Here is a 12,880-nt window from a genome sequence, read left to right on the forward strand (position 1 = left end):
CTCGGGCTCTCCTGCAGCCCCCGGCAGGCCTTGGCTCTGTACCAGCATCTCTTCCAGCGCCCCTTGGGTCTGGGCCAGCTCTTGGCTGCACTTCGGCAGGTGGGAGAGGCAGGGCACCGCCTCAGAGGAGGACAGTGGGGGTCTGAGTCCCCCTCCCCGCTCCTCCAGGGCTGCCGCTCAGGGCTGGAGCTGCCCACCGTGCTGCTGCAGATGGAGTGGAGCCGGCGGGCCCAGGAGCAGGTAGAGGCTGGTTGGGGTGTGTGGTGGTGGGGTATGGGGGTGCCTCATCCTGCCTTGGTGCCCCCTCTTCCTGCAGCTCCTGTGGGACTTGGAGCTGCTGACTGGGGCAGGGCTGGGCCTCTTCTGGCCCCGTCCAGCCCCATTCTGCAATCTGAGGAACCAGGCCCAGCGTGCATGGAGCCAGCCCCGTGGTGGGGCCGGTGGGGACGTGGAGCGACTGGTGAGCAGGTGCATCATGCGGCAACAGGTGCGGTTGTAGGTAGGGGTGACAGCAACTGGAGGGAGGGTCCCAGAGGCAGAGGTCATTGGTGACCTGAGACTGTGACCTAGCGCAGCCTCCGCCTCGGGCCCTCCCTCCAAGGGCTAGAGCCGGGCTCCCCCTCCAGGAGAGGTGCATGGTGCCTGGGCCCAGGACAGAGCTGAGAGAGGAAAGTGCACGCCAGCCCCAGCTCAGTCATGGACTGTCCAGGTCCCTTTGGGCAGGTTGGTCGCCTTCTTGGGCAGAGACATCCTCTACTGTACCAGGAGGAGGTGTTAGTGGTGACCACGAAGCAAGGGTCCAGCCAACATCCCTGAGCAGGACTCATGTGGCCAGGAGGGGTCATTCCCAAGCTCCCTGGTGTGGAGGACAGAGGGGAGAGGTCACACGAGGGCCTGGGCACCAGAAGACAGGGATCACAGGGGCCCGCCTGAGAGGTGCCGGCCACACTGGGGGAAGCTGCCCTGTGGGTCAGGGCTCCCCCACAACCATTCCAGGCCTCTGGGCTGCACCTCTTGCCCCAGGCCGGGAACTCCATGAGCCAGAACCATCAGCTCCCAGAAGGGTGAGTCTTTCTCCTGGATCCCTAGCACTCCCCTATGCAGCCACACAAAGTGACCAAGAACTGGGCCCTTTGCCCTGGGTCCTTCTTGTTCCATGCAGCTCCTGGGTCCTCCTGGGCTCTCAGTTCAGCTGCACCCATATTGTCCTCCCCCCTCCCAGCCCCTGGACACAATAACCTTGACTTCCAGCTCCTGGGTCCAGTAGTGGGGCTGGGAAAGGCCACCCTGGCCATTAGGGTGGGGAGGCTCAGAAGCCCGCAGGGGAGTGGGCTCCCTTCTCATCCCAAAGCCCACGGAGCCACAGAGGTGCAGCCTTGAACTCCTGCAGGGGGCAGGCGGCAGATGCAGCCCCAGCCCCAGCCCTGGGTCCAGCGAGGAGTGACGCAGACCCCAGGTGCCAGAGCCCAGGCGAACCTGCGGAAGCCACACCTGGAGCCACACCTGGTACGTTGGCGGGTGGGGCTGGGCGGCCAGGAGAGCCCCCAGGGCTGAGGCAGTGAGACCAGACTGGGTGAGACCAGACTGGGAGGTGGGAAGTCTTCACCCTCAGTGGGTGCCCAGGCACCCGGGGATGGCAAGGCAGTTGTTTTTTTTTTTTTTTTTACAAGCAGAGTTAGACAGTGAGAGAGAGAGACAGAAAGGTCTTCCTTTTCCATTGGTTCACCCCCCAAATGGCCACCACGGCTGGTGCGCTGCGCCGATCCAAAGCCAGGAGCCAGGTGCTTCTCCTGGTCTCCCATGGGGTGCAGGGCCCAAGCACTTGAACCATCCTCCACTGCCTTCCCCAGGCCACAGCAGAGAGCTGGCCTGGAAGAGGAGCAACCGGGACAGAATCCGGCGCCCCAACTGGGACTAGAACCCGGGGTGCCAGTGCCGCAGGCGGAGGATTAGCCTAGTGAGCCGCGGCGCTGGCCAAGGCAGGTTTGATTTTACGTGCCAAGCCCACCTGACTGGTCCTGTCTCAGGCACCGTGTCCACCGATGCTGAGGCTAAACTGGGACTCTGGGGAGAGCACGGGGAAGGGCCGATGCTGGCTGCTGGGGAGGGGGACATGGAGAGCAAGTCTAGACCACTAGGTTGCCACCTTCTAGCCAGGCACTGGGCATCTACAGAGAACAAGCGAGACTTGGTCACCATCTTTGCGATCACAGCCTAGCGGGAGAGCGAGGCCAGAGAGGCGATTAGCACTCTGTGGCATGGAGGCTGCAGTGCTTGACATATTAAGTTACATGAAAGAGACTCCTATGTCATTTGTTAAATAATAAATCACACATCTACCGAAGCCATCTGTTTTTAGTTCTTCCCTCATGCATTGCATCTTTTTTTTTTTTTTTAACTTTTTGACAGGCAGAGTGGACAGTGAGAGAGAGAGAGAGAGAGAGAGAGAGAGAGAGAGAGAGAAAGGTCTTCCTTTTGCCGTTGGTTCACCCTTCAATGGCCGCCATGGCTGGCGCGCTGCGGCCGGCGCACCGTGCTGTTCCGAAGGCAGGAGCCAGTTGCTTATCCTGGTCTCCCATGGGGTGCAGGGCCCAAGCACTTGGGCCATCCTCCACTGCACTCCCGGGCCTGGAAGAGGGGCAACCGGGACAGAATCCGGCACCCCGACTGGGACTAGAACCTGGTGTGCCGGCGCCGCTAGGCGGAGGATTAGCCTAGTGAGCCACAGCGCTGGCCGGCATCTTGATGGACAGAAAGGTTTTCACAAGTATTCTGTCACTTGGGAACTCAGATATCAATGAAAACCTTATTACTGGAGAAATTCATTCTCTCCAGGGCTGCGGGGTTGTGGTCATGGTTCAGCAAGAAATCCCTAATGGCTAGCAAGTCTTTTAAGATTCATTTGTCCAAAAATTTCTTCCAAAAGCTTTTTTTTTTTTTAAAGATTTATTTATTTAATTGAAAGACAGTTACAGAGAGAGGGAGAGACAGAGATCTTCCACCTGCTGGTTCACTCCCCAAATGGCAGCTGAACTGAAGCCAGGAGTCAGGAGCTTCTTCTGGATCTCCCATGTGGGTGCAGGGGCCCAAGCACTTGGGCCATCTTCTTATGGTCTGGGGCACTTCTTATGGTCTTATCCCAGACCATAGCAGAGAGCCGGATCGGAAGTGGAACAGCCAGGACTTGAACCAGTGCCCATATGGGATGCCAGCATCACAGGCAGTGGCTTATCTCGCTATGCCACAGCGCCGGTCCTGAGATTTTTCACAGAGAGCACACCCCTTTGATGAGCTGTGAAATCCACACATTTCTGTATTGCATGGGAGAACGAGACACAATTGTGACAGATCCCAGTCTAGGGCCTTAGGAACCCAGGTCCCTGCTCTATGCTTTGTGGATGCAGCACAGCCTGCCTTCCTCCACAGCTGCCGGGAGCAGCCATGTGGTCTCACGCTTTTTAGATTTTTTTCTGTTGATTATGAAGCTTTGCAGCTTGTAGGCCAGGCTCAGCCCCACATTTCATGGTTTTACTGTCAGAAGCAACTGGATAAGGACGATGCTCCTTCATAACAGCACAAAGTAAGGAATATCCAGTGGTGTGTTTCTTTTACGGGCCTGAAGGGGTATGCCAGGACAAAGTGGGGTGGCCCTCTAACCAGGCGGCCCCGGCTCCCTGGTGGTCTTGGGGAAGAGGGTATGCAGGTTCCTCTATAGCGCTCTGCCTTGGCTGGGAGGAATAGGAAGACTGGGCTCGCTGGAGACAGGCTCACCTGACAGCAGGTGCATGGCAGGCTGTGTGACCACGGGTGCTCACCTGGCAGCAGGTGCATGGCAGGCTGTGTGACCACGGGTGGAATGATGAGCTGTGACAGCCCTGGGGGCACTGCTCCATCAGGGTTCTGGGCTCCAGCTCAGGTGGAAGGCGTGTGAGGGGCTGGGATGGGAGCAGTGGGCTCCCAGCAGGGGTCTTTCTCCCTCAGGTTGCTTACAAGAGCTGAAGCCCATCACCACCACCAGCAGCGGCGACGGGGAGCTGGGAAACTCAGAGTTCAAGGTGAAAGGGTTCAAGTGGCCTGGGTGAGGGTCCTCCAGGGTTGGGGTCCCTTGAGGAGGCTGCTGGGGTACAGCGGGGCTGCCTCCCGTGGCTGGGGAGGGGGTGGTGGTGAGGAAGTGAGGCGCCTTTTGCACCACATAAATTGGATTGAGCAAATTCAGGAATCAGGCAAGGACCCGTCACTGGGGTCGCTGGGCTCCCCAGGGCTTGGGGGTTCAAGCGTGGGCCCCAAGTGCTCTTCCTTCCCAGGACCTGTCCCAGAGGGAAGACGGCCGCCCGGCAGAGCCCACAACGCGGGAGCCCCACCCAGCACCGTCCCAGGGCCCAGAGGGGAGGAGGCTCACGCAGGGGCACCCAGGGCCCTCAGGCCTGCCCTCCCAGGGCCCGCTAGTGCCTCAGGATGCCCCCAAGGGGCCAGGGGCAGACCCGGACAAAGTGGTGAAGAAGGACCTGCCTCCGAGTCAGAGGGAGGAGGCTGCTCAGAGTCTGAGGGCAGAGGCCTCCCGGGGTGAGGGCAGAGGGACTTGGCAAAGGCAAAGAGGAACTAGTGCCCGGGCCCCACAAAGGGGGCCGTCCTCAGGAGAGGGGGGCGACGCTCCCGGCCGTCTGAGGAACTTCTGCGCGTCCCCGGGAGAACAGAACCCACAGCCCCAGGGACGGGAGAGCCCAGGCCCCCAGTGTAGGACCACCCAGCCGGCGCCAAGACGGCAGTCAGCACCTGCCCTGGCGGAGCCGGGGACCGCCCGCCCTCCCTTTCCGGCCCCGAGACCCCCGGCCGGGCAGCGGCTCCCGGTCCCAGGACCCACCACGCTGGCGGCACTGGGCACGGCAGGCTCTGGGCCACAGCGACTCCCTCCTGCGGCTCTCCCGGGGCCCCCAGGGCTGCGGCGAGACCCGCCGCCGGAGCGGGAGATGGACGAGACGAGGCTGCCAGGCGCCCTCGGGGGGCACAAGGACGGCCCCGAGGCCTCGTGCCTGGCACCCCCGGGAAGCGAGGGGGTGTCGGTGGGCGCGAGCGCAGCGCAGCAGCAGGAAGTGGCCCTGCAGCGGCTGCTGGAGCTGCACGGCGCGGCCAGGAGGCGGCGGCGGCGGGAGCGCGAGCAGCAGCGGCTCCGGGTGCGTCCTGAGCCAGGGCGGGGGTCGGGGCGCCGAGTGGGGCGGCCGCCCTGCTCACTGCAGCCTCCCCAGGTCCTGGAACGCCTCCGCCTCGCCAGGAACCGCCGCTGCCGGGTTCACCCGCTGGGGCTCCCGCTCAGCCGGACTCAACTCCCACCGCAGGCAAGCACCTCGGGCAGGGGTCGGTGCCGAGCTCTGCGGGTCCCTCTGGAGGGCTCGCCCCCCCGCCCTCCACGCTGAGGTTGATGGGGTCGGCACCAGGGCCGGGTGCTGCCCCCTGCCGGCCCCATGGCGCTCAGTGCTCTCACCGTGCAGGACGACGCGGCCAGGCGGCGGCGCGCTCTGCAGGAGCAGCTGGAACAGGTGCACCGCGAGAGGACCTGGAGGCTGCGGGCCCTCAGGGCCAGGTGAGGGGCGGTCAGGGAGGGTGGTGGGAGCTTGAGGGGTCCCTTCCCCTGGCATCTGGACGACGGTTCCTCTCTCCCTAGGAACACTCAGAACTTTCAGGAACTCCTGTGGGCTCCCGGAGCTGAGGAGCCTGCACCCGGAGAATAGCGCTCCCCGTTCCCAGCCCCCTTTGGCCACTGCCGGGTCCTCCAGGGAGTGATTAAGGGGGCGTGAGTTAAGGAAAAAGCAAGAGGGCAACCTGCAGGTCAGACATGGTTCCCAGCAGGCTCAGAACGCAGCCCCAGGCCGGGGGGAGCAGACACAGACCCAGGGCAGCTTCCCCAGCACAAGGCTGTTATTCTTCTCTGTCCTAAGCCCAGGGCCTGGCCCAGGGTCAGAGGGCCAGGTCCCGGGGGTCAAGCAGCGCAAAGGCCCCGTTCTTGCGGAAGAACGACTCGATGCGGCACATCTTGCAGGAGACCAGTTCTTGCTTCACTGGGGGGCCTGAGAAGAGACCAGGGGCCAGGAATGGGTTCCTGGGCAAGAGGCTGACAGAGCAGGGGAGCTCCGTCTGTCTGCACAGCCCAGGACCCTGTCCATGTTGTGTGCACTTTGTGTAAAGAAATAAAAAGAACTTGTGAGGACTGCGGGCTACAAGGAGATACAGGAGTGGACACTGGATGCGGCCAGGATGGCAGGGTGGCAGCCCGGGATCAGCTGCCTGCCACCACTGAACACAGCTTCAGCATTCTCCCGGGGGAGGGGCCCCCCCTCACAGGGACGCACTGGGAGAGGTGCAGCTGCCATCAAGTATCTGCTTTTGTTGAGCGGTGGCTCCCTTAATTATACCCTTAGGAGCTGGGGAAGATGCGGGAAGTTTTTGGCGAAGTCTCCATGGTGATGAGCCCAGCCACCTCCCCTTCCTGCACAGACACTCCCGTGGTGGAGACCGGGACTGAACAGTCTCACTTGAGATTCAGGAGCAGAGAGCCAAGGGACCCAGCAGCCCTGCTGGCCCACTCCTCTCCCCACACACTGACTCATCTCAACCTCGCCACTCCCCAGGCTCCTCTCCTCCCAGCCTCAGAAAACACACTCGGTCTAGACAGTTGGCCTCCCATCTGCCGCCCCTCCCATCGGATCCCCGCAGCCTGGGCACCCCAGCTGACGTCCCTGGCCTCACGGCTCTAAGTAGCATTTATAATGACTACCCTTGACTGTACGTTCAACTCTGACCTCACTCCTGAGGGCCAGACTGATGCACACAGCTGTCTCACTGGAACCTAAGCCCAGACCTGGAGCCAGCGCACCCTCCAGCCCTGCCCTCGCCCACCCTTTCCTTCACGGCAGCTCCAGCCACACCGGGGCACCGCCATGGACTCCCTCTGCTCCTTACTCCCACACTCAGTCCAGCAGTGAGTTCCACTGAGTGTTCCTCCCCCAGAGTACCCTGGATTCCCGCGCTACTGCTAAGCCTTAGCCCAGGTCACGGTCATTCATGCCAGGATAACTCAACACAGATGCCTAACTCACCAGCCAGTCTCCAATTCTCACTAAAGAAAAAGAAAAAAAGCCATTCCCTATAGAACAGTTGGGGTGACTCTTAAAAAAGCCAATCAGGACTGCTTAAAACCTTCCACCGGCTTCCCAATAAAATCCCCTTCTCTTTGTCATGCAGCGCTCAGCTTTCAGGCCCGAGAGGCTTCTCCTGAGCCCCCAGACCTCTCCATGGTGCCTGTCCCTCTTGTACCTTCCCTTCCCTGAATGTGCCCGCTCCCTGGCACCTGGCGCTGCTGTGGGGCAGGTGCCTAACCTGCGGGGGTCAGGGCTCACCGAGCTGCCAGCCATACGTGAAGTTGGTGGTGATGGGGAAGAGGTAGCGAGTTTCGGGCAAGTCCAGCTTGCGCGTGCTCAGGTAGCGGTAGCGGCCCTGGAAGTCATGGGAGATGCCTTCGTACAGCAGGGCCCGGGTGGCGGGCAGCACCGGGTACATCTCTGACTGCAGAGGAGCCTCTGCGGCAGGGCTGGGCGCCTTGGGAGGGAGTGCTCCGGCGGCAGGAGGGGGTGCGAGTGGGGCCGTGGGGTGCAGGGTGGGCAGTTTGAGGGGCAGTCGGGCTGCGGCCTTAGCCTTCTGCTTGGCTTTCACCAGCGACCCGTACTTGCGGTGCCATTCACAGCGCAACATCTTCTCCCTTAAATAGTCCTCCTTCCAGAAGTTCTGCCGCAGCGTGTCCATGTTGAGCTGCCGAGACATGGCGGCAGGGGGTGGGGGAGCCGTGCCAAGGGCGAGCACAGCAAGCACACTGCTGCTGGCAGCAGGCGGCTGCCCTGGGGCAGTCACCAGGCAACCAGGCCTCACCTCACACAGGGCCAGGGTTCCACCTGCTGCGCCCACACAGACCTCACACGCCCCGCTCCTGAGGCAGCCTGGAGCCCGGACCCAGTGCTGAGATCCTGACACCAGCCGGCACTGCTGGCCCCAGGCAGGATCTGGTATCACCGGCTCCCAGGTTTCCAGTGCTTTCTGCTAACTTCCCTCGGCTCAGGCCCCCTTCTGCCCAGTGCAGACTGAGGTGGGGGAGCCACAGACTGGGCTCAAGCCTCGTACCCCACCCCCAGCTGGTCTTTTTGAACCAGAGGGCCGGTCCCTGGGTTAGGGCCTCCTGGCACATCTTCCTGGTCCAGCTTGTCCACGCCTGGTCCTTGGTGGAACATTTTCCACCCCTGCCAAGCTCGTCTCCCCCAGGAGCCTCATCCCCCCCCTCCTGTCCAGTACTCAGCCCCAGCTTTTGGACAGAAGCCAGAATATTACTTTAATTTAACATGGACAACAACACTGGGCGACAGCACGGGGAAGAGGTAGTGGAGAGAGAAGATGGTCAGGCCTCCTGTTCCCTAACCAGCCTGGCTTTTAAAAGCAGCATCCCAACAACCTAGATGCACCTCACACAGCCTCTCCCTGGGGTGGGAAGGAGTGGAGACTTGGAAATGGAGGCTTGAAACTTCAGAGAGGGGCCGAGGACAAGCCCCGGAGAGGCCTGGAAGGGTGGGAGGGGCTGAGGGCCGCGGGGCGTCTCCTAGCGCAGGTCTTCCGCGGTGAACATGCCCCTGGCCCTGCGCAGGATGGAGTCCTTGGCAGCGTCATAGGGGTGCTCCTTGGATGGGATCTCCAGCACAGCCGGGATGGAGCGCTGGTGGGCGTCCAGGGCGTGCCGCACCATCTCCGCGATGTACTGGTTGATGAGGATGATGCCGATGTCGTCCCGGTTGAGAAACTGCCTGTCGGGAGAGACGAGAAGCGAGTCCGGGGCAGCTCCCGGCCGCCCCCTCTGAACTGTGAGGAAAAGGAGTGACCCAGGGAGCAGAGAGGGCCAGGGGGAAGGTGGAGGCTGTTTGATCCAGAATCAATGTCATTCAAGGGCTCAGGGTTCTGTCAGTCAGGGCCCGCTGGTACCGCCCCTGCCTGGGAAGCTTCCGAGTGAGCCAAAGCTGAAGATGAGGGTGTCCGTGGGTGCGCTCAGGGTGCTGCCCTGCTATCAGACAGGGGAGGGTGGGAATACGTGTGGGGCGGGCATTCGGCTCAGCGGTTAAGGCGCCACTCGGCCTACCCACAGCCTCTGCTGGAGCGCCGGGTTCAAGTGCCGGCTCCGCTTCCAATTCCAGCTTCCGTGGGTGCACACCTGGGAGGCAGCAGATGAGGACTCCAGCACTTGGGTCCCTATCACCTGCATGGGAGACCTGGATGGAGTTTTGGGCTCTTAGCTGCAGCTTGGCCCAGCCCCGGGCTTCACTGGAATTGGAAGGTGAACCAGTAGATGGGAGATAGCTCTTTCTCTTTGCCTTTTGGATAATAAAAATACCTTTATTTTAAAAAGTAAAGAATATATGTGTACCCCCCTTTTTTAAAAAATAAAAATTTATTTATTTGGAAGTCAGAGCGAGAGTGGGAGAGGAGAGGAGAGAGAGAGAGAGAGTTCTTCCATCTGCTGGTTCACTCCCCAGATAGCCACAACGGCTGAGTGAACAACTTCTGAGTCTCCCACATGGGTGCAGGGGCCCAAGGACTTGGGATGCCAGCACTACAGGTGGTGGCTCAACCCGCTGTGCCCCAGCGCCAGCTCCTATGCATCCCTTCCTATCTGCATAAAGAACTAGGAGAGTGATCAGGCAGAAGCTAAATGGCTGTCTACAGGAGCAGGCAGGGAGATAATGAGGGAGGGGGTATGCGTGTGGAAGGAAGCTCCTCAATGTATACCTTTTAAAAACTGAATTGAAAACCACATGAAGGCATTCAACATCCAGAGGAAACCAAATTCAGTACATTTTCAAAAAACAGGACCCAGGGGACCTCAAGGTCGCCAGGTCCGTGCTGAAGGAGGACGGGGTGCCTGGCCCAGGCCAAAGCACAGGTGGGAAAAGGAACCTCAGCACCAAAGGGCTCGCACTTTCCGCACAGATGGCCCTGGCCCTGCGGAGCCCTGGCCTGTGATGGCCCGTGTGCTACTTCTCAGGAAGAGCTCCGTCCCGGGCACCCACCCTGTGCCCGGCCACACTTGATCTCGAAGGTTCTTTTTGGTTGGAAACATGGACAATCCTTGGAGTAAAATTCCTCCTTGTCCCATGACAACCCGGGTCACTCTGCCAGACTGCTTGGTGATCCGCTGACAGCTGCCTCCCCAGGGCAAAGCCCCAGGTACCCCGGGCAGCAGGAACTGGTTTCAGCCAGCAGCTGTGGGCTGGGCTGTTTAGGGGGAAACAAGTGAGAGAATTCCTGAGACTCGGCAAAGGAAAGGGGTGAAGGAACCAGGACAGCTCCATTCTAGCCACCAGGACGGACACCTGCGGATTAAAAGGCTCAGCTGCGACCGTCGCCCCTGACCCAGGGCAGGATACGAGGATGTGCAAGGTGTGAGCAGCCCTGACTTTGGGTACCCCCACCTTCCAGGTCGACTGGGAGCCCCTAGAGGATTTGGAAGTAGGAGAAAGCCCACGGGTGCGCACCGAGCGCAAAGCAGCCCAGCCCGCAAGGCTCGCAGCCGGCCGTGCCCGTCACCAGCTCTCTTCCCCTTCTTTCCTGACACACGGTCATGTGAGAGGGAGCGCGCGGACCTGTCACGGCCACAGCCTCAGGCCCACCGAGTCGCAAGAGGGAACGGGGGACGGGGGGCGCCGCGGCCTCCAGGCCGGCGTGAGGAGGCCCGCCCTCGGGTCGGGGTCTGACACCTCGGTCCCCGGACGGCCGCCCCTCGCCCCTTCGCTCCCACCCCGTCGGCAGAAGGGCCCGTTCAGGCCTCTCAGGCGACCGTACCGGAAAGTGTCTTCGATCTCGGTGATGGTCGTGTCCTTCTCCACCACCAGGAAATTAGGGTGGCGGTTCTTGTTAAGCTCCCCGATGCCGCCCAGCAGGAAACCAGTCACCGTGTCCTCGTCTCCGATCACCGCGATCAGTTTTCCCCTCCCCGCCATCCTGGTCGCGGCGCAGAGAGCGGCCCCGAGCTCCCGAAGTCACTGAACCCCAGCTTCCGCACCTGTAGCCGGGTCGGCCTCGCCCCCGCCTTCCAGACATGCGCAGTTCGCCCACGCCGCCTCCAGGACATGCGCATTGACAGCAAGGCCGCCTCAACCTGAATACGCCTGCGCCATAAAGAGAGACCGAACCCGGGGACTACGATTCCCAGAAGGCTGAGCGGCCTCACGGCTTCCTATTGGCGTTGCTTGGTTCGTTCCTGCGTCAGTTCGTTCGTTCAGCAGAAGTAGCGCTGTGGGACCCCTCAGGAGAAACGGCACTCGCTGTTCTCTAGGGCAAGAACATGTCTGTATCATGTGTGTATGTATGTAGCCATGACTCATAGTTAACAGATACTGAATACAGAAAGTTTGTGGGAGAATGGAATTAGAAGTTAAGCCAAGGGGCAGGTGCTGGGACGTGGTAGGCTGAGCATCCGCCTGTAGCGCCTGCATCCCAAATGCGCACTGGTTCGAGTCCGGGCAGCTCCACTTCTGATCCAGCTCCCTGCACGGCCTGGGGAAGCAGCGGAAGATGGCTGAAGTGCCTGGGCCCCTGCACCCATGTTAAGCGTTCAAAGTAAGGCAAAAAACACTTACACTGGAGAGTATAGGGCATTCAGGAGAAGTTAAAGAATCTGGAGGTTTCCCTGAGGACAGCGGTTCTAGAGCTGCCCGTGTGACTGCGGTGCACAGAGGCGGGGCTGCAAGAGCAGAGAGCACACTGGGATGCCTCTGTGGTTAGAGATGGCTGCCGATTTCCAGCAGTGGTCATAGAGGAGGTGGCTGGAGAAGAATGGACAAAACCTAATTGTTTTATAGGCAGACATGGAGAGAGAGCCCCCTTTCTCTGCCTGCAACGGCCAGAGCTGTGCTGGGCCAGAGCCAGGAGCTGGTAATGTGACCCAGGTCTCCCCTGGGGGTGGCAGGGACCCAGTTACTGGAGTCGTTGCCTCCCAGGGTCTGCGTTGTTGGGACGCTGCAGCCGGGAATTCAGCTTGGGTCTTCCTGTCTGAGGTGTGGGCCAGGCCACAGCCAGGAGTCAGGAGCTTCATCTGTGTCTCCCACATACACATAGGTGACAGGAGACCGAACACTGGGCTGTCTTCTGCTGCTTTTCCCATGCCATTAACAAGCAGCTGGATTGGAAGTGGAGCAGCTGGGACATGAATCTGCTACATCACAATGCCAGCCCTTGGATTTGGGTGTCTTCTTTTTTTTTTTTTTAAGATTTATTTATTTATTTGAAAGGCAGAGTTATGGAGAGGCAGATGCAGAGAAAGAGAGAGAGAGAAAGAGAGAGAGAGAGAGAGGTCTTCCATCCACCAGTTCACTCCTCAAATGGCTGCAACAGCTAGAGCTGGGCTGATCTGAAGCCAGGAGACAGGAGCTTCTTCCGGGTCTCCCATGCAGGTGCAGGGGCCCAAGCACTTGGGCCATCCTCCACTGCTTTCCTAGGTCATAGCAAAGAGCTGGATTGGAAGTGGAGCAGCTGGGACTTGAACCAGCTCCCATATGGGATGCTGGTGCTGCAGGCGGCGGCTTTACCCGCTATGTGACAGCACTGGGCCCAGAGTTTGGTGTCTTAACCACTAGGCTAAGCACCTGTTCCCAAACTGATTTTTGCTTATTTTATTTATTTGAGTGACAAGGGGAGAGAGATTACGTGAGCAAGCAAGTAAGCTCTGGGCCAGGCCAAAGCTGGGAGCCAGGAACTCAATCAAGTCTCCCATGTGAGTGACTGGAACCCAATTACTTGAGCCATTACCTGTGGCCTCTCAGGGTCTGCATTAGCAAGTGGCTGTAATTGGGAGTAA

General features: G+C 60.3%; 2 protein-coding genes across 2 annotated transcripts; both read right to left on the reverse strand.

Moving 5' to 3' along the window:
* Positions 1-5,927: 5,927 nt before the first annotated feature.
* On the reverse strand, positions 5,928-7,812 carry SPMIP1 (sperm microtubule inner protein 1). Its single transcript, XM_062198290.1, has 2 exons — positions 7,392-7,812; positions 5,928-6,062 (listed from the first exon to the last, which is right to left on the reverse strand). The coding sequence occupies exons 1-2, from the start codon at positions 7,810-7,812 to the stop codon at positions 5,953-5,955; spliced, it is 531 nt and encodes a 176-aa protein (XP_062054274.1). The 3' UTR covers positions 5,928-5,952.
* Positions 7,813-8,351: 539 nt separating this feature from the next.
* On the reverse strand, positions 8,352-11,125 carry ATP6V1F (ATPase H+ transporting V1 subunit F). Its single transcript, XM_062198300.1, has 2 exons — positions 10,867-11,125; positions 8,352-8,837 (listed from the first exon to the last, which is right to left on the reverse strand). Exons 1-2 carry the CDS (start codon positions 11,022-11,024, stop codon positions 8,636-8,638), a joined length of 360 nt encoding a protein of 119 aa, XP_062054284.1. The 5' UTR covers positions 11,025-11,125; the 3' UTR covers positions 8,352-8,635.
* Positions 11,126-12,880: the final 1,755 nt, after the last annotated feature.

The sequence above is a fragment of the Lepus europaeus genome, chromosome 1, assembly GCF_033115175.1.
Source record: "Lepus europaeus isolate LE1 chromosome 1, mLepTim1.pri, whole genome shotgun sequence".
Taxonomy (NCBI): domain Eukaryota; kingdom Metazoa; phylum Chordata; class Mammalia; order Lagomorpha; family Leporidae; genus Lepus; species Lepus europaeus.

Coding starts and splice junctions, on each gene's coding strand:
- SPMIP1 (XM_062198290.1), bottom strand. CDS start 7,812: ATGTCTCGGCAGCTCAACATGGACACGCTGCGGCAGAACTTCTGGAAG. Junction 6,063..7,391: donor CACGTATGGCTGGCAGCTCG/GTGAGCCCTGAC, acceptor GTCTCTTCTCAG/GCCCCCCAGTGAAGCAAGAA.
- ATP6V1F (XM_062198300.1), bottom strand. CDS start 11,024: ATGGCGGGGAGGGGAAAACTGATCGCGGTGATCGGAGACGAGGACACG. Junction 8,838..10,866: donor GAGATCGAAGACACTTTCCG/GTACGGTCGCCT, acceptor CTCTCCCGACAG/GCAGTTTCTCAACCGGGACG.